The sequence below is a fragment of the Muscardinus avellanarius genome (genome assembly GCF_963383645.1).
Source record: "Muscardinus avellanarius genome assembly, chromosome: 9".
Classification (NCBI taxonomy): domain Eukaryota; kingdom Metazoa; phylum Chordata; class Mammalia; order Rodentia; family Gliridae; genus Muscardinus; species Muscardinus avellanarius.
Window position 1 is genome coordinate 108,776,083 of NC_137795.1, and position 16,982 is coordinate 108,793,064.

The 16,982-nt window shown below is 57.5% G+C and overlaps 2 protein-coding genes across 3 annotated transcripts; one reads left to right on the forward strand and one right to left on the reverse strand.

The window, feature by feature from the left end:
- Positions 1–3,672: 3,672 nt before the first annotated feature.
- On the forward strand, positions 3,673–8,602 carry ASIC3 (acid sensing ion channel subunit 3; the record flags this gene model as incomplete). The annotated part of the gene is made up of 11 exons (XM_080701460.1): positions 3,673–4,206; positions 5,161–5,311; positions 6,700–6,827; positions 6,950–7,154; positions 7,239–7,295; positions 7,377–7,524; positions 7,765–7,856; positions 7,931–8,010; positions 8,094–8,165; positions 8,333–8,391; positions 8,524–8,602. The coding sequence occupies 11 exons, from the start codon at positions 3,673–3,675 to the stop codon at positions 8,600–8,602; spliced, it is 1,605 nt and encodes a 534-aa protein (XP_080557586.1).
- Positions 8,603–9,867: 1,265 nt separating this feature from the next.
- On the reverse strand, positions 9,868–14,176 carry CDK5 (cyclin dependent kinase 5; the record flags this gene model as incomplete). 2 transcript variants are annotated; one of them, XM_080701360.1, is made up of 12 exons in its annotated part: positions 9,868–9,954; positions 10,062–10,142; positions 10,247–10,307; positions 11,595–11,664; positions 11,820–11,916; positions 12,062–12,136; positions 12,272–12,367; positions 13,004–13,060; positions 13,150–13,210; positions 13,314–13,381; positions 13,495–13,583; positions 14,140–14,176. In XM_080701360.1, 12 exons carry the CDS (start codon positions 14,174–14,176, stop codon positions 9,868–9,870), a joined length of 879 nt encoding a protein of 292 aa, XP_080557486.1. The 2 variants fall into 2 exon arrangements, with proteins under 2 accessions (XP_080557486.1, XP_080557487.1); XM_080701361.1 differs by lacking the exon at positions 12,272–12,367.
- Positions 14,177–16,982: the final 2,806 nt, after the last annotated feature.

Genomic DNA, 16,982 nt, shown 5'->3' on the forward strand with positions numbered 1-16,982 from the left:
ACACGGGGCCAGGTGAGTGCTTCACCAGCACTGAGTTTGACACCAATAAAGCTCAGGCCTGGCAGTCCCCAGGGCCAGCCCTTCCACTCAGCTCCTTGTCCCAGCGAGTGCAGAGGCTGGGACAGTGACTGGTTTTAAAGGTGTCTGCTCCAACCACCAGAAGTCACCTGGGCTCTACACCTTTCTGGATCATTGGAAGCATCTGGAGTCAGATCAAGTGCAGGCTTTGCCCTCTTGAGGGCCACAGCGCTGGCTCAAGGGCATAGTCCTTCAGAAAAGCTCTTGGGAACCAGCACGCATGCTCCATTCCCCGGCACTGTTGGAAACACAAAATGGCAACACTGCCGTAGGGAGAATTGGGTGACATCTATCAAATTACTGATGTGCAAAAAATTGACCTAGCGATTCTATTTCCCAGTATTTACATCTGAGTAATGGTATTGGAACACTGGTAGACTGAAAGCCAGGCAAGAGCTCTTGCCTGCAATCCCAGTACCTGGGTGGTTGAGACTGAAAGATCTCAACTTTGAAGCCAGCCTCAGCAAGCTATCAGACCCTGTTTCAAAAAAAAGAAAAAGGTTGAGCCAGGCGTGGTGGCGCACGCTTGTAATCCCAGTACTTGGGAGGCTGAGACAGGAGGATCGCACAGGTTTGAAGCCAGCCTCAGCTACCTAGTGAGGCTCTCAGCAACTTAGTGAGACCCTGTTTCCAAATAAAATGTAAAAAAGGTCTGGGAGTATAGCCCGGAGGTAGAAAGCCTCTGGGTTCCACCCCCAGTGCCACACACACAAAAGGGAAGTAAAGTACTGAGGTCAAAACAAAACTGGAAACCCCCTAATGGTCTTCAGCAGGGGGAGTGGTTGAATAAACCACAGCCCAAACCAGGCATGGTGGGAAGCCCCTCTAATCCCAGGATAGCATAGCAATGTTGTAGGGCTCTCAAAACCTTGTGAGATCCTGTTCCAAAACAACAACAAAAAAATAGTTGGGCGTGGTGGCGCACGCTTGTCATCCCAGCATTTGGAAGGCTGAGATCAGAGGATTGTGGTTCATGGCCAGCCTCAGCTACTTAGCGAGGTCCTTTGCAACTCCGTGAGACCCTGTTTCAAAATAAAGAATAAAAAATAGGGCTGGGGCATAGCTCAGAGGTAGAATGCCCCTGGGTTCCATCCCCAGTAACACACACACACACACACACACACACACACACACACACACACACACACACACAAATCTAGGCATGGTGGTACATGCTTGTAATCCCAGTATTTGAGAGGCTGAGTCAGGAGGACCATAGGTTTAAAGCTAGCCTCAGCAACTTAATGAGACCCCGATTCCTAATAAAATAGGTTTGAGGGTATAGCCTAGAGGTAGAAGACCCCTGAGTTCTAGTGCCAGCACCAAAATAAATCAATTATTTAATTAAATAAGAAGGGCTGTGGGTGTAGCTCAGAGGTAGGATGCCCCTGGGTTCCATTCCCAGTACCACACCCAAAAAAAATAACAAGGCACAGCTGGACATGGTGGCCCATGCTTGTAATGCCAGTGCTTGGGAGGCTGAGACATGAGAATCACAGGTTCTACGTCAGCCTTAGCAACTTGGGCCCTCTGCAACTTAGTGAGACTATTTTAAAATAATAAAATAGGGCTGGGGTTGTAGCTAGAGATAGAATGCCACTGGGTTCCATCCCCAGTGCCAAACAAAACAAAACACATGGTGTGCAGCCACTTCTCACTTACTTGGAGGAGAGTTACTGGGAATTCTACCTCTGGGTTCAATTTTTTATTTTGAAACAGGGTCTCAACTAAGTTGCTCAGGCTGGCTTCAAAATCTGCAAACCTCCTGTCTCAACCTCCTAAGTACTGAAATTATAGGCATGCACCACCGTGCCCAGCTATGCAGTCAGCATAGCGCGTGTGCGCGTGTGTGTGTGTGTGTGTGTGTGTGTGTGTGTGTGTGTGACTAGGAATTAACCCAGCAGCATTCTATCTCCGAGTTACACTCCCAGCTCTATCTTATTTTTTTACTTTTAAACAGAGTCTCACTAAGTTGTTAAGGGTCTTTTGTAAATTGCTGGGGCTGGTCTTGAACCTGTGATCCTCCTGTATCAGCCTCCCAAGTGGTAGGATTACAGGCATGCACCACTGTGCCTGGCTATATGCCCCCCCTTTATTTTCAGTACTGGGGATGGAACCCAGGGGCATTGTACCTCTAAGCTACATCCCAACCCTAGTTTTAATTCATTATTTGTAAACGGTTTCACTAAGTTGCGGAGGGCCTCACTAAGTAGCTGAGGCTGTCCACGAACCATAATCTTCCTGTCTCAGCCTCCCAAATGCTGGGATTACAAGCGTGCGCCATGAAGCCTAATTTATGGCCACTTTTTAAAATCAGGGGTTTATAGCCGAAGTGGTGGAGCATTCGGGAGGCTGAAACCAAGGAGTGCAGTCTGTGGACAGCCTCAGCTACTTAGGCCCTTCGCAACTCAGTGAGACCCTGCTTCAAAAATAAAAACTAAAAAATAGGGCTGGGGGTGTAGCTCAGAGGTACAATGCCCCTGGGTTCCATCCTCAGTACCACAAAAATAATTACAAAAATAAATAAATAAAAACGAGGGAGTTGAGGCTGAGACAGGAGAATCGCAGGTTCACAGCCAGCCTCAGCAACTTGTGAGGCCATCCACAACTTAGACCCTGTTTCAAAATAAAGAATTTAATTAGGAGCCGGGCATAGTGGCGCACGCTTGTAATCCCCGTATTTGGGAGGCTGAGACAGGAGGATTGCACAGGTTCGAAGCCAGCCTCAGCCCAGTGCCGAGATAAATAAATAAATAAAGAAATAAAAATGAGGGGTTTCGTCCCTGTGTGTGGGATCTAAGGAGAGCCTGGCCATCCCATGGAAGCCGGGATGCTGGGGCACAAGGAGACTCAGGCCTGCTGATGCCAGACCTCCCACCACCCTCCAGCTTGGGCAAGAGCCAGGGCTACTCTAGAAAGAACAAATGATCCCAGGTGCGGCTGGTGGGGAGGCAGAAGAGACCAAAGCCGGGAGGGCTGCACCGAGGTGTGCAGGGGCTGCAATGGGAACCCAGAGAGCCCCAAAGGCACCCCAACCCCAGCATCACCCCAGCCCCAACTAACCTCTGGGCTCCCTTCAAGCTTTTCCCAGGACCGCTGTGGTTTCCTCCTGGCGCCTCTGGTCTCTGACAGCATGCCCCCCCCCCAGGGCTGCACTAATGGCTCTGCCTGGGGCCTCAGGGACCTCCCCACCCCCAGAACTGCTCTGCGGCCCCCTTACCCCCCTTGCAGCTGAAACCCAATCCTCAGCAGCAGTAGCAGCCCAGCCCAGCCCAGCACACCCGACACACTGCTCCGCAGCCAGCCTGCACCCTGCTTGGTCTTTACTTAGGGGCCCCAGCCCAGCACCGAGCCCCGCGGAGCCACTGCCTGTTTCCCAGGGAGGCCGAGCTGGACCCCACAGGCCACCTCACCCAGGCCCGCCAGGCCAGTGCCTCCCCACCTGTCTCCGCTCCCCTCCTGCCCTCTCCCCTCCTTGCCTGGCCTCACCTGCCTGGCACCCCAAAGCCTGTTTCTATCCCCGCCAGTCCCCAACCCACCCTCTCTCTCTCCTCCAAGCCCCACAGGCCCTGGGCCCCTCCCTGGGGTCCGGCCATGAAGCCCCCCTCGGGCCTGGAGGAGGCCCCGCGGCCGGCTTCGGACATCCGTGTGTTCGCCAGCAGCTGCACGCTGCACGGGCTGGCCCACGTCTTCGGCCCCGGCGGCCTGAGCCTGCGCCGGGGGCTGTGGGCTGCAGCTGTGCTGCTGTCCCTGGCCGCCTTCCTCTACCAGGTGGCCGAGCGGGTGCGCTACTACGGGGAGTTCCACCACGAGACCACCCTGGACGAGTGTGAGAGCCACCAGCTCACCTTCCCGGCCGTCACCCTGTGTAACTTCAACGCGCTGCGCCGCTCCCGCCTCACTCCCAACGACCTGCACTGGGTTGGGCCGGCCCTGCTGGGCCTGGACCCAGCCGAGCACGCCGCCTTCCTGCGTGCCCTGGGCCGGCCCCCCGCACCGCCCGGCTTCATGCCCAGTCCCACCTTCGACATGGGCCAGCTCTACGCCCGTGCTGGCCACTCCATAGAGGACATGCTACTGGACTGTCACTACCGTGGCCAGCCCTGTGGGCCCGAGAACTTCACCGTGGTGAGTCACCGGTCCTGCTCAGCTGCTTACGCTCCCCAGCCTTGCAGCCCGGGCCCCCCAAAGTCAGCGAGCCTCCACACCCTCTGCCCACAGCTCCCTTCCTTCCTGCGGGCCATGGCTCCACGCCCTGCCCTCCATTCTGTTCAGCCCAGGAAGGGGTGCTCCTGGGGGCCTCTCCCCACCTCCTACGACTGGAGGGGGTCTCCAGGGAGGCAGCAGACCCTTGTCTCTGCCAAGAGGAGGGAGCCTGCTTTCCTCTCCCTCTTCCATGTTCTGCAGCCCGAGGAGGGTGCCTGGTCTACTTTCTTTTACCCCATCACTGAAGAAACACTAGCCCGATGGGCTGTGCACTGGGCTTTGGTGGGAGCTGGGGGTTGGAGGAGTTGGGGTGATAGGTGAGCACCTCAGGGGGCCCAACTCCACGTGTCTGCCTGTGGGGCTGGGGGCTTCAAGCCGGGTACAGTGGCGCACGCTTGTAATCCCAGAATTCAGGAGGCTGAGACAGGAGGATCCGAATTCACGAACAGCCTTGGCTACTTAGTGAGGCCCTCTGCAACTCAGTGAGACCCGGTTTCAAAATAAAGAATAGCCGGGCGTGGTGGCGCACGCTTGTCATCCCCACGCTTGGGAGGCAGAGACAGGAGGATCCCACAGGTTCGAAGCCAGCCGCGCTGGCTTAAGAGACCCCGTTTCCAAATAAAAATATAAAAATAGGTCTGGGAGTGTAGCCCGAAGGTAGAAGGGCTTCCAGGAACCCCAGTACCACCAAATAAATAAATATTTTTAAAAAATTTAAAAAATGGGGCTGGGGGTGTAGCTCAGAGGTCCTGGGTTCCATCCCCAGTGCTGGGGAAAAGCAAAGCAGAGATGTGGACGTCGGCACGCAAAGGGGGAACCTGAGCGAGCGGAGCAGGAGAGGGGAGCAGTTGGAGAGGGCTGCTGCCGTGTGCCCAGGTCTTCACCCGGATGGGGCAGTGCTACACCTTCAACTCAGGCGCCCCCGGGACGGAGCTGCTCAGTACTTCCAAGGGAGGTGCAGGCAACGGGCTGGAGATCATGCTGGACGTGCAGCAGGAGGAGTATCTGCCAGTGTGGAAGGAAACCGGTAAGGGGCGCACACACCTGTGGAGTTTGGGGAGGGAGGGACACGGGGACGGAGCAGAGGCATGAGGATGGGGCACAGGTGGGGTGCAAAAGGCCAGGGGAGCGGCATGAGATGGGGCAAGCCTGGAATCCCAGCTACTGGGGAGGCTGAAGAGGGAAGACTGCAAGTTTGAGGCCAGCCTGAGCAGCTTAAAAAAGAGTCTGGGAAGCCGGGCGCGGTGGCGCACACTTGTAATCCCAGCATTTGGGAGGCTGAAACAGGAGGATCGTGGTTCACAGCCAGCCTCAGCTACTTAGTGAGGCCCTCTGCAACTCAGTGAAACCCTGTTTCAAAATAAAGACTAAAAAATAAGGTTGGGGCTGTAGCTTAGAGGTAGAAAGTTCTCAGGTTTCAGTACTGGGAAGAAAAAAAAAAGTCTGGTTAGCTGGGCTAGGTGGCCCACGCTTCTAATCCCTGTACTTAGAAAGCGGAGACAGGAGGCTTACAGGTTCAAGGTACTTAGAAAGTGGAGACAGGAGGCTTACAGGTTCAAGGATAGCCTCAGCAAGTAGTAAGACTCTCATCAACCTAGCGATACCTTGTTTCAAAATAAAAAGTAAGCCAGTTATGGTGCCACATGCTTGTAACCCCAGGACTTGGGAGGTGGAGACAGGTAGATAGATGGCAGGTTCACAGCCTGCTTGTTACTGAGTGAGACCTTCCACAACTTTATGAGCCCTTGTTTCAAAAGTAAAGAATAAAAAATAGGGCTGGTGCCAGGTGTGGTGGTGCACGCTTATAATCCCAGCACTTGGGAGGCTGAGACTGGAGGATCACAGGTTCAAAGCCAGCTTCAGCTACTTAGGCTCTCAGCAATTTAGTGAGACCCTGTTTCCAAATAAAGTATAAAATAGGTCTGGGAGTATTAGCCCAGAGGTAGAAAAGCCCCTGGGTTCCACCCCCAGTATCACACACACACACACACACACACACACACACACACACGGGCTGGTGCTGGGCGTAGGGGCGCACATTTGTAATCCCAGCATTTGGGAGACAGACAGGAGGATGTGAATCTCAGATAGCCTCAGTTACTTACGGAGACTTCTGCAATTTAGTGAGACCTTGTTTCAAAATAAAGAATAAAAAAATAGGGCTAGGGGTGTAGCTCAGAGGTAGAATGCCCCTGGGTTCCATCCCCAGTACAGCAAAAAAGGGGGGGGGCGGGGAGGTAGAATTCCCTTGGGTTTATTCCCCAGTATTGCAAATATAAATAAATAAGTAGGGCGAGGCAAGGGGCCCTAAGTAAGCATGTCCTTGCTATGAAAGTGGCAGGGCTGGTTCTTGGCAATCCTGGGGGGAAGGGGCTGCCAAGCAAGGCACCAGGCCTCAAAGGCCCCTCCCCACAGAGGAGACCCCGTTCGAGGTGGGGATTAAAGTGCAGATCCACAGTCAGGAGGAGCCCCCCATCATCGACCAGCTGGGCTTCGGAGCAGCTCCGGGCTACCAGACTTTCGTGTCCTGCCAGCAGCAGCAAGTACCCTGGCCTGCGCTGCCACACCTCCCCCAGGCCCAGCCCCCTCCCCGCCGTCCCCTGGGCTGAACCCCAGTGACCTCTCGCGCTCTCCCAGAAGCCTCCTTAACCCTGACCTCCCATAGCTGAGCTTCCTGCCACCGCCCTGGGGCGACTGCAGCTCCACATCTCTGGACCCCGACTTTGAGCCGGAGCTCTCGGACCCCTTGTCCCCCAGCCCCGGCCCCAGCCCCAGCCCTAGCCCTCCATACAGCCTAATGGGCTGTCGCCTGGCCTGCGAGTCCCGCTACGTGGCTCGGAAGTGCGGCTGTCGGATGCTGCATACGCCGGGTAAGAGCCAGGGGTGGGTCCGTGTCCCAGGGCGGGGAGTCCAGGGGGCGCTGGGTTTCTGCAGAGCCTCCTCCACCCACCCAGGCGGAGCGCCGGTGTGCAGCCCCCAGCAATACAAGGACTGTGCCAACGCGGCGCTAGGTAAGGCGACGCCTCCCTCCCCCCGGGCCCCACCCCGTGCACCCTGGCCCAGGCCCTGACCCCAGCCTGGGTGGCCCGCAGACGCCATGCTGCGGAAGGACGCGTGCGCCTGCCCCAACCCGTGCGCCAGCACGCGCTACGCCAAGGAGCTCTCCATGGTGCGCATCCCCAGCCGTGCCGCCGCCCGCTACCTGGCCCGGAAATACAACCGCAGCGAGGCCTACATCGCGTGAGCGGGAGGGCGCCCTCCTCCAGCCAGCTGAGCCCAGGGCCCCGGGGGAGTGCCACGGGGCAGTCCTGTCACCTCGGGCTCTGGGACTCTGGACACACTGCCTAAGCTTGTGACCTGTGCCCGGGAGAGTGGCACCCTTCCCAGGATCCTGGAGGGGTGCCAGAAGCCCACACCTGTGCCCTGCCGTTGGCACCCGCAGGGTCTCCAGCCAACGCCCAGGCCTCCTTCTACCCCCAGGGAAAACGTGCTCGTGCTGGACGTCTTCTTTGAGGCCCTCAACTATGAGACGGTGGAGCAGAAGAAGGCCTATGAAGTGTCGGAGCTGCTGGGTGCGCGCCCAGTTTCGGGGCTGGGGGGTGGGCGCGTGGGGGCTGTGCGTTGATCCAGGCGCCTGTCTCCACAGGTGACATTGGGGGCCAGATGGGGCTGTTCATTGGGGCCAGCCTGCTCACCATCCTTGAGATCCTGGACTACCTATGCGAGGTGGGCGGGGCCTGGCCGGGCGAGAGGGCCAGGCGCCAGGGCGCAGGGAGGGACAGCGGCTACCTCCCCCTACCTGTCCCCAGGTCTTCCGAGACAGGGTCCTGGGGTATTTCTGGAACCGAAAGCGCACCCAAAGGCACTCCAGCACCAATCTGGTAAGAGCCTTTCTTCCCGTGCCACCTCTAGCAGGGTGCTAGGCTCCCTCCCCAACCTAGAACACTTCCCTAGAGTGAGGTGGGGGGAGGTGTGCGCAGTGACCCTGGCTGGTCCCTGGGAGGGAGAGTCGGCCCTCCCCACCTCTGACCCTCTCCTGCCTCCACAGCTTCAGGAAGGGCTGGGCAGCCATCGGACCCACGTGCCCCACCTCAGCCTGGGCCCCAGGTAACACCAAAGGCCCCCTAAGGTGGAGGGAGGAGGGCCAGGGCAGGTCCAGAAGGTGAGGTTTAGGTTTAGGGGGGCAGAAGCGGGACAGGCGAAGGCCTCCCGCACCAGCGCTGTAGCCTGTCTCCCCAGGCCCCCCGCCCCGCCCGGTGCTGTCACCAAGACTCTGTCTGCTTCCCACCGCACCTGCTACCTCGTCACTCGGCTCTAGACATGCTGTGACCTCAGGCTGTGCCTCGACATCCTGGCGTGGCCAACCCGGGCATCTCTGCTCAAAGTCTTCACCCCCAAATAAAGCTTTAACGCAACGGCCTCGGGCATTGCTCTTACAAGGTAGAGGGCAGCCCGGCCCGCCCTCCTCTGCGCAGGAAGCCCCAGCCAGCCACTGTGCGCTGGGCGCTGCTTTGGTGGGGCTGGGCCCCAGGTGGCACTCACGGGTCTCTGGGAGAGGACGGCAGGAAGAGGATATCAGTCACTTGCACCTCGGTGTGAATGAATTTATCAGATGACATCAGAAGACAGTCTTCTGCCAGGCCCAGAGTTCAGGTGTGACACACAGAAGGGTCATGGTCAGTAGGGATGAGCTGCGTACTGACCGCACTCTCAGGGTACAGCCAGACAAGGCTCTGACCCAGAGCCCAGCAACAACTGGGGTGCAGGAAAAGGGGCGACGGAAGGGCTTTTCCACTTCTAATAACACAAGCTGGTTTCCTGCCTCCGAAGGCCAGTTCTTCTTCTCACATTTGGGACCAGGCATACAACCTGTCTCCGTGGGAACACGTCTTCCATCCCCCAAATCCCCAGGGGAGCAGGCGGCCCCAGCTTGAAAGAGGGAGGCGGGGGCCCGCCCTCCCTCCTCCTTTGCCCTACCCCAACCACTGCTAAATGGCAAGTCAGGGACGGAGGAGGTGATCTTCATGGAACCACATGGTTGGGTTTCTTGTGTCGGAGCCCGCAGTCCTGGGTACCGGGCGATGCAGAGAAGGCTAGAAGCCCATCTTTGTTCTCACACACTAGCTGCCTAGGCCCTAGGGACGGTGTTAGGCTCTCCAGGGCATATGGAAGATGGGTGCATGAGTGCAGAAGGCCAGGTGCAGGGCCAGCGCTGTCCTGACCCCACAGGGGAGGACACAGCAAGGGTCATGGCCTCCAGCCCCGAGCCTCGGGCCACTTAGGACAGCAGACAAGGAGCGGACAGCCGTGTGTGCCTGAGCCGGAAGAGGATTATAGGGGGTGGGAAAGAGGAGCAGGGATCCCCCAGCCCCTTTCAGACCCGCCCCACCACATCAGCAGACTGTGGGAAAGGAGCCAATTTATGAAATTAAATAAAGTCCACGGAGGGAGTGAAGACCACGGCCAGGGCACCGCGACCCTGGCTGGGCCCAGCACATCTGGAGCTCAGCACCCCTCTCCTCCCCTCCCACGAGGGGGCTTAAATAAGCCAGGCCCCAGCCTGGCACACCGGGGGCTCGGGACTTAGGGGGGACAGAAGTCAGAGAAGTAGGGGTGCTGCAGGGCCTCCTCTGCTGAGACACGCTGGACGGGGTTACATTTCAGGAGGTTCTAGAGACAGGAGGGAGGAGAGGGGTGCCAGGCTCAGGCTGCATTGGCTGCTAGAGCCCTGGTCCCCTGGCAGGTGTCCCGGCCCCACCCTCTACCCAGCCACCTACCTGCAGCAGGTCCCTCCCTGTGGCATTAAGCTTGGGCACGACATTCACCAGGGACGTTGTGGCCGGGTACATTGGGTAGGGCTGTGGAGGGGCAGAGAGAGTTGGACCAGGGGTGTGGAGAATAGAGGCTGCTGGGAAGTAAAATGGCCTCTGATGGACCATGCTCTCCCCAGTCCCCGTCACACCTTGTAGTCTGGCAGCTTGGTCATGGCGGGCCACTGCTCCTCGGTCGGTGTCCCCAGCAGCGTGTCCACGGGGTCAAGGGTTATGGTGGGAAGGGCTGCACCTGCCCCTTTCTTCCCAGGGCCGGCTTCCCCACGTTTGCCCTCCCTCCCCTCACCCTGTCCTCATCTATCCCCAGCTCAAGATAAGCAGGCAGCGTGCGGACTCCCATACCCACCCAGTTCCATGGGTGGGCCAGGCATGTGATAAGTGTTAATTTACCCCAAACCCTGATGTCTGTGGGATTTTGTTTTTGCTTTTTTTGTGGTATTGGGGATAGAACATAGAACCCCAGGGTATTCTACCTCCAAGTGACACCCCCAGCCCTATTTTTTATTCTTTTATTTTATTTTTTTTATTGTTTTCAGTACTAGGGATGGAACCCAGGGGCATTGTACCTCCAAGCTACACCTCCAGACCTACTTTTTAGTCCATTTATTTATTTATTTATTTATTTTGCGGGTCTGGGGATGGAACCCAGGGGCATTCTACCTCCAAACTACACCCCCTGCCCTATGTTTTGTTCTTTATTTTTAATCCGGGTCTCACTGAGTTGCAGAGGGCCTCACTAAGTAGCTGAGACTGTCCGCAGACCACGATCCTCCTGTCTCAGCCTCCCGAATGCTGGGATTACAAGTGTGCGCCACCACGCCCAGCCTTTATTCTTTCTTTCTTTCTTTCCTTTCTTTTGGGGGGGTACTGGGGGTGGACACAGGGGCTTTTCTACCTCCAGGCTATATTCCCAGACCTATTTTATACTTTATTTGGAAACAGGGTCTCACTAAGTTGCTGAGAGCTTTACTAATTAACTGAGGCTAGCTTTGAACCTGTGTGATCCTCCTGTTTCACCCTCCCAAGCACTGGGATTACAAGCGTGTGCCACCACGCCCGGCCTTTATTCTTTATTTTGAAACAGGTTCTCACTGAGTTGCAAAGGGCCTCACTAAGTAACTGAGGCTGTCCGCGAACCGCGATCCTCCTGTCTCAGCCTCCTGAATGCTGGGATGACAAGCATGTGCCACCGTTTCGGCTTAGTCTGTGTTTTTAATGAATAGGTTTTTTTTCTCCTTCTCCTCCAAAGTCCCTCTGCTCCTCCTGGCTCTGTCCTAAGGATTAAACTCCCACCTGAGCGGCATCCGCTTGGCTGCGCTCCGGCACACCCTCCCTACACAGGGACCATCAGGACACCACCACCCTGGCCCGGGCCATTGTCACCTGCACCCCTGCGCTAAGCTCCCTGCCCACTCCCCTTCCAGAGGGAGGAGAGGACAGCAGGCAAGAGAACGAAGGGCGAGGGAAGCGAAAGGATATCGGAAGATCCTCTTCAGCTGGTCGTCCACGTCGTTGCCAGGGAAAAGAGGCCGCCCAGCATTGGCCAGCTCTGGGAGGGGGACGAGGGATGAGCCACGACACAGGAGGACCCCTTTCTCCAGGCACCCCTGTGCCTTCCACCCCTGGTCCCAGAGGGGTCCCTCTAGACGCTTGTCAACACAAATGGGAGAGAAAATGTGCCTCTCCAGGGCCCCAGCACGTAACCTGCAAAGATGCAGCCAGCCGACCACATGTCGATGGATGTAGAATACAGCTTTGCCCCAAAGAGGACATCCGGCGGGCGGTACCACAGCGTGACCACCTGGAAAAGACCCCGCGCACGGGGACCCCCACTTAGAGGCTGGGAGGAGGTCTGAGCAGAAGGCTCAGGTGGAGAATGGGAGTCGAGAGCCGTTCACTGGTGACGCCCGCCCGCCCGCCCGGCCACACGTCCCACCCCAGCTCACCTCCGCGGAGTAACAGCGGACTGGGATTCCAAAGGCCCGAGCCAAGCCAAAATCAGCCAATTTCAGCTCTCCATTCTAAGAGGACATGGAGAAAGCCTTTCAAAGAGTCCTGGGGTGGGCTCTAGCTCCCCTCTCCCAGTCCTGCACCTGCTGGTGCTCCCAACCCCCAGCTGTGGCCTCCCTGTTCTCCCTCCCTCCCCGGAGCCGTACCCTATTTATGAGCAGGTTCTGGGGCTTCAGGTCCCTGTGCAGCACATTACGGCTGTGACAGAATCCCAGGCCTTTCAGCAGCTGGAAGAGGAAGGACTGGGGAGGGGCAGGGAGGAGGGCACAGGTATGCTGGATTGTGAGGCTGACTGCTGCAGGAGGGTCTTGGTCCCTGCTAGGCCCCACAGCCCACCCAACCTGCATCACAAAGCTCGGTAGGACGTTGGCCTTCACCTTGAGGACCTGCTGTGCCAGGTTCCGGCAACAAGTACAACAGGGAACCAGCTGGCCCTGATGCCCACTTTTCAGGACCCTGCAACCTGGTGGGCTTTGCAGCCTTCCCCGCCCATGCTGATGGCCCCTGCTGGGCCACATCTGAGCTCACACACCAAAACCACAAACACAACACAAATACACCACTACAGTATTACTCAGGACTTGCTTCCCCTGGGTCAGGGTGCTAGGTCTGGGCCTAGAGCAGTACCTGGAGCTAAACACTCAGTTTTGACTGAATGAATGATACACATCCCTGTGAGCCTCCTTTTCTTGGCTCTCGAGTACAAATACCCTCGGAGGTTACTGTGCAGGTGAAAGTGAAAGCAGACCTCATGGAAATGCTCCCTGAGACAGGAGGGCAGAAACAGGGTTTACCCATTCTTTGAGACACCCCAGGGCCCACTTAGACTGAACGCAGACCCAGCCCAGCCTCAGCGTCCCCAGGACAACCCCCCTAACCTTCACAATCTCAGGATCGAGGTCACCATTGCAGCTGTCAAAATACTTCTTCAGGTCCTAAAAATGGACGGGGATGGGAGGACGGGACGGAATTTAGTCCCAGTCTAAGCTCCGACACCCTCCTACTTCCCGAGCCCCCCTTTCACCTGATCACAGAATTCAAAGACCAAAGTCAGCTTCTTGTCACTGTGCAGGACGTCGTGAAGCCTAAGGAGAAGGGAGGGCTCAGTCAGGCCCCAGACTGCCCTGGCACCCCAGTGGCGCCCCTGTCCCGGCCCGGCCCGAGCCCCGGCCGCCGCTGCACACACACCTCACAATGTTCTTGTGCTTTAGCTCCTTGAGTAGGCAGATCTCCCGGAGGGCAGAGCTCGGCACACCCTACACAGGGTTGGGAGCCAGGGGACCGCGGTCAGGGCCTACCCATGGGGCCCAGGCCCCGACCCTTCCCGTTCGGGGGGGCCCCCCTGCCCCCCAGGAGTCCCCAATCCTACCTCGTCGTCATCATCCAGCCTCACCCGTTTCAGAGCCACAATTTCATGGGTCTCCCGGTTCTTGGCCTTGAACACTGTTCCATAGGTGCCTGGGGAAGGAGGTCAGGGGTGAGGGAAAGGGTGACGTCATGCTTCACACCCCAGGAATCCTTCCCGGGAGGGGGCGGCCAGGGCGAGCTAGGGAAGGGTTTCAAGGTGAAGGTGGGCGTGAAATGGGTTTGTGAGTGGGGTATGGCAGGTGGGGAGGGGCAGGTCCTCCGGGTTAAAGTCTATTATGAAGCGGTGCTCCGGGAGCGTCTGGAAATAATGAGGAGGTCTGGGAGAGGGATGGGGGCCTGTAAAAATGCTGAGGTTGGAGGTCTGCAGCGAACTGAGGCTGGGGGTCGAGGTGAGGTTTGCAACTGGTGCTGAGACTAGGGGTGGGGTATGCAGGAAGTGCCGCGGTTGGGAGCGGGACACTGCGGGGAATGCTAAGGTGGGCACGATTGGTGTCTGCACGGAGTGTGGAGCTCAGCGGCCAGGGCTTCTCCCAGGGCTCAGATCGGAGCCCGTAGGTATCGCTGACGGCGGGGGAGTCAGGGCTGCAAGGAATGCCGAAGGGTCTGCGGAAGAAGACCTTGCAGGAACAGCTCGAGGTTCCATTACCTTCCCCAATCTTCTCCAGTTTCTCGTATTTCTGCATCGCGGCGGCCGCGGGGACCCCTGCGGGCCCTGGGTTCTAAGACTCCAGCCCCGGCGTTGCAGAGGAGGCGGCACCCCAGCCTCCCGCCCCGCCCCGCCTGCTAACTGCGCAAAGGCTTCTGGGGATGGTAGTCCTGCGACGGCCAGGCCCCCCAAGAAGGCCCGGGGCGGCGGGCACAAGGACTACAATGCCCAGCAGGCTGCACTCCGGCGCCCGGCCACTCTCCACTCCCGGACCCGGTTTCACGGCGGAGGCAAACTCTGGACTTCAACTCCCAGGAAGCATCGCGTGTCCGCTTTCCTGAGTCCCCGCCCTGGCGCCGTGGTTCCCAGTGTACCCCGCTCTTGTTATTCCTTGTTTGTGCTCCCAGCCCTCTTGAAAAGGGCCGCTTTGGGACTACGCGTCCCAGAATGCAGTAGGGGTGGGAGGGCCCTCCGCGTTTGGGGTGAGTGTGGCGGCCTACATCCTAGGGCCTGCCGCCCGGCTCTGACCCGGGTGGCACGCTGAGTTTCCGAGGACCTCTTGACAGCCTCTACACTGGTTTCCACCTCTCTCCAGGCCACGTAGGGACCCCCCAAAGTTGATTGGAGAATGGCTCCGTGGATGTCTTGCGGCTGATGACCTCATAGGGGCCAGCTGACCAGAGGGCTGGGTAGGGAGGCAGGTGTTTCATTGGAAGTTGGATTTGAGTGGAGAGACACGCGCTGAGACCCCTCCGTCTCCTTGTCCCGGCGTACCACCAGAGCCCACCAGCTCCAGCAGCTCCGCTCTGACTTCAGAGGTGGCTGGAGGCTGCGAGTCCCCAAATCCCAGACTCCGGGGCCCTCTGGAGTCAGCTAGGGTGTGGTCCCCGAGAGCCGGCAGGTGGGTAATCCCCTCAACAGACAAGACCACAGACAGAAGCTGCACTTGCACCAGCCTTTACCTCACCCCTGCAAGGGGCTGATTATAGACCTGCTTCCTCTGCTCTCTAGTTATCTCCTGATTGCATTCTTGAGGGCTGGGAACTGGGCGAAAACGCCCCAAACAGCACTCCTGCGCTGGAACCAGAGTCGGTGCTCGCCTTTGTTTTTTGTTTTGTTTTTTTTTTTACTTTTTTTTGTGGGTCCTGGGGATTGAACCCAGGGGTATTCTACCTCCGAGCTATATCCCCAGCCCTATTTTTTATTCTTTATTTTGAAACAGGAGCTCACTAAGTAGCTAAAGCTGGCCAGGAACCTGTGATCCTCCTGTCTCAGCCTCCCAAGCACTGGGATTACAAGCATACGCCACCACGCCTGGCTCCTAACTTTATATTGAAACAGGGTCTCACTGAGTTGCAGAGGGCCTCACTAAGTAGCTGAGGCTGTCCCTGAACCGTGATCCTCGGGTCTCAGCCTCCCAAATGCTGGGATTACAAGTGTGCACCACCACGTCCGACTTCTCTCTCTCTCTCTCTCTCTCTCTCTCTCTCTCTCTCTCTTGGCACTGGGGATTAAACCCAGGGGGATTCTATCTTGGAGCCACACCCAACCAGTTTTTACACTTTTGTTTTTGTTTGCTTTTGTGTTGGGGATTGAACCCGGGAGTATCGTCCCTGGAAATTACACTCCCTGTGCTTTATTTTTTGTTTTGAAACAGGGTCTTGCTGTGTTGCTGAGGCTGTCCTCAAACCTAACATCCTCCTGTCAAGCCTCCCAAGTACTGGGATTAGAGGTGTGTGCCACAACGCCTGGCTTACTTTTAATTTTCAATTAATTAATTAGCTACTTATTTATTTATTGTGGTACTGGGGGTTGAACTCAGGGGCATTCTATCTCTGAGCTATACCCCCCCCCCAGCCCTATTTTTAAAAGTTTGAAAGAGTGTCTCGCTGGGTTAAGAGTCTAGTTATGTTGCTGAGGCTGTCTTTGAACCTGTCTCAGCCTCAAGCTCCTGGGATCAGGGGAGTGTGCCGCCACGCCTGGCCGATTACCTCATTTACATCTGAGTACTTCTGCAAGGACAACGCTGTGATTCACCCACGCGGCAGATGCAGAAGTGAAAAGTATATTCCTTATCTGAAAGAATTTATCATTGAGCCGGGCGTGGAGGCACACACTTGTAATCTCAGCGCTTGGGAGGCTGAGACAGGAGGATCGCACGGGTTCGAAGCCAGCCTCAGCTACTGAGTGAGGCTCTCAGCAACTTAGTGAGACCCCCGTTTCCAAATAAAGTATAAAATAGGTCTGGGAGTATAGCCCGGAGGTTAAAAAAAAAAAAAGCCCCAGGGTTCCACCCTCAATACCACACACACAAAAATTATCACTTAGTTAGGAAGACAAGACAGCACACAAGTCTTTAAAGGCTAGGCGACAGCTATGAATAGATCTCCGTTCTCCTTTCAGGGTGGAGGCAGAAGAGCGGAAGTGGGAAATCCCCAGCCAGCTGCCCAGTCCTAGGTCAGCTCGGGGTAGTGGACAGCCGACCTGCAGCGCTATGACCCTCTCGCGCCTGCCACGCGTCCCTCAAGCACACACAGGGGCTTACTCGGAGGCCCTGGGATATCTGGGCCGGGCCGGGGCCATGTCAACCCCGAGCCTCTATCTTTCAAGTTCCTCCGCCCCGGATTTCCTGGCCGTCCTGGCGCACTCTGGGTCCCCGGCGCGAACGTGGCGGGCTCCATTGCACTCAGAGGTGCGGAGACCGCGAGGGACGGCGCCCCGGGCGCGCCTGCACCCGAGCCGGAGCCCGGCGCTGCCCCGCGGCGGCCGGAGCGGCCGGCCGGGCCTGGAGCGCGCCCCCGCTCGCGGCCCCGCTCGGGGCTCGGGCTCGGGGCCGCGCACGG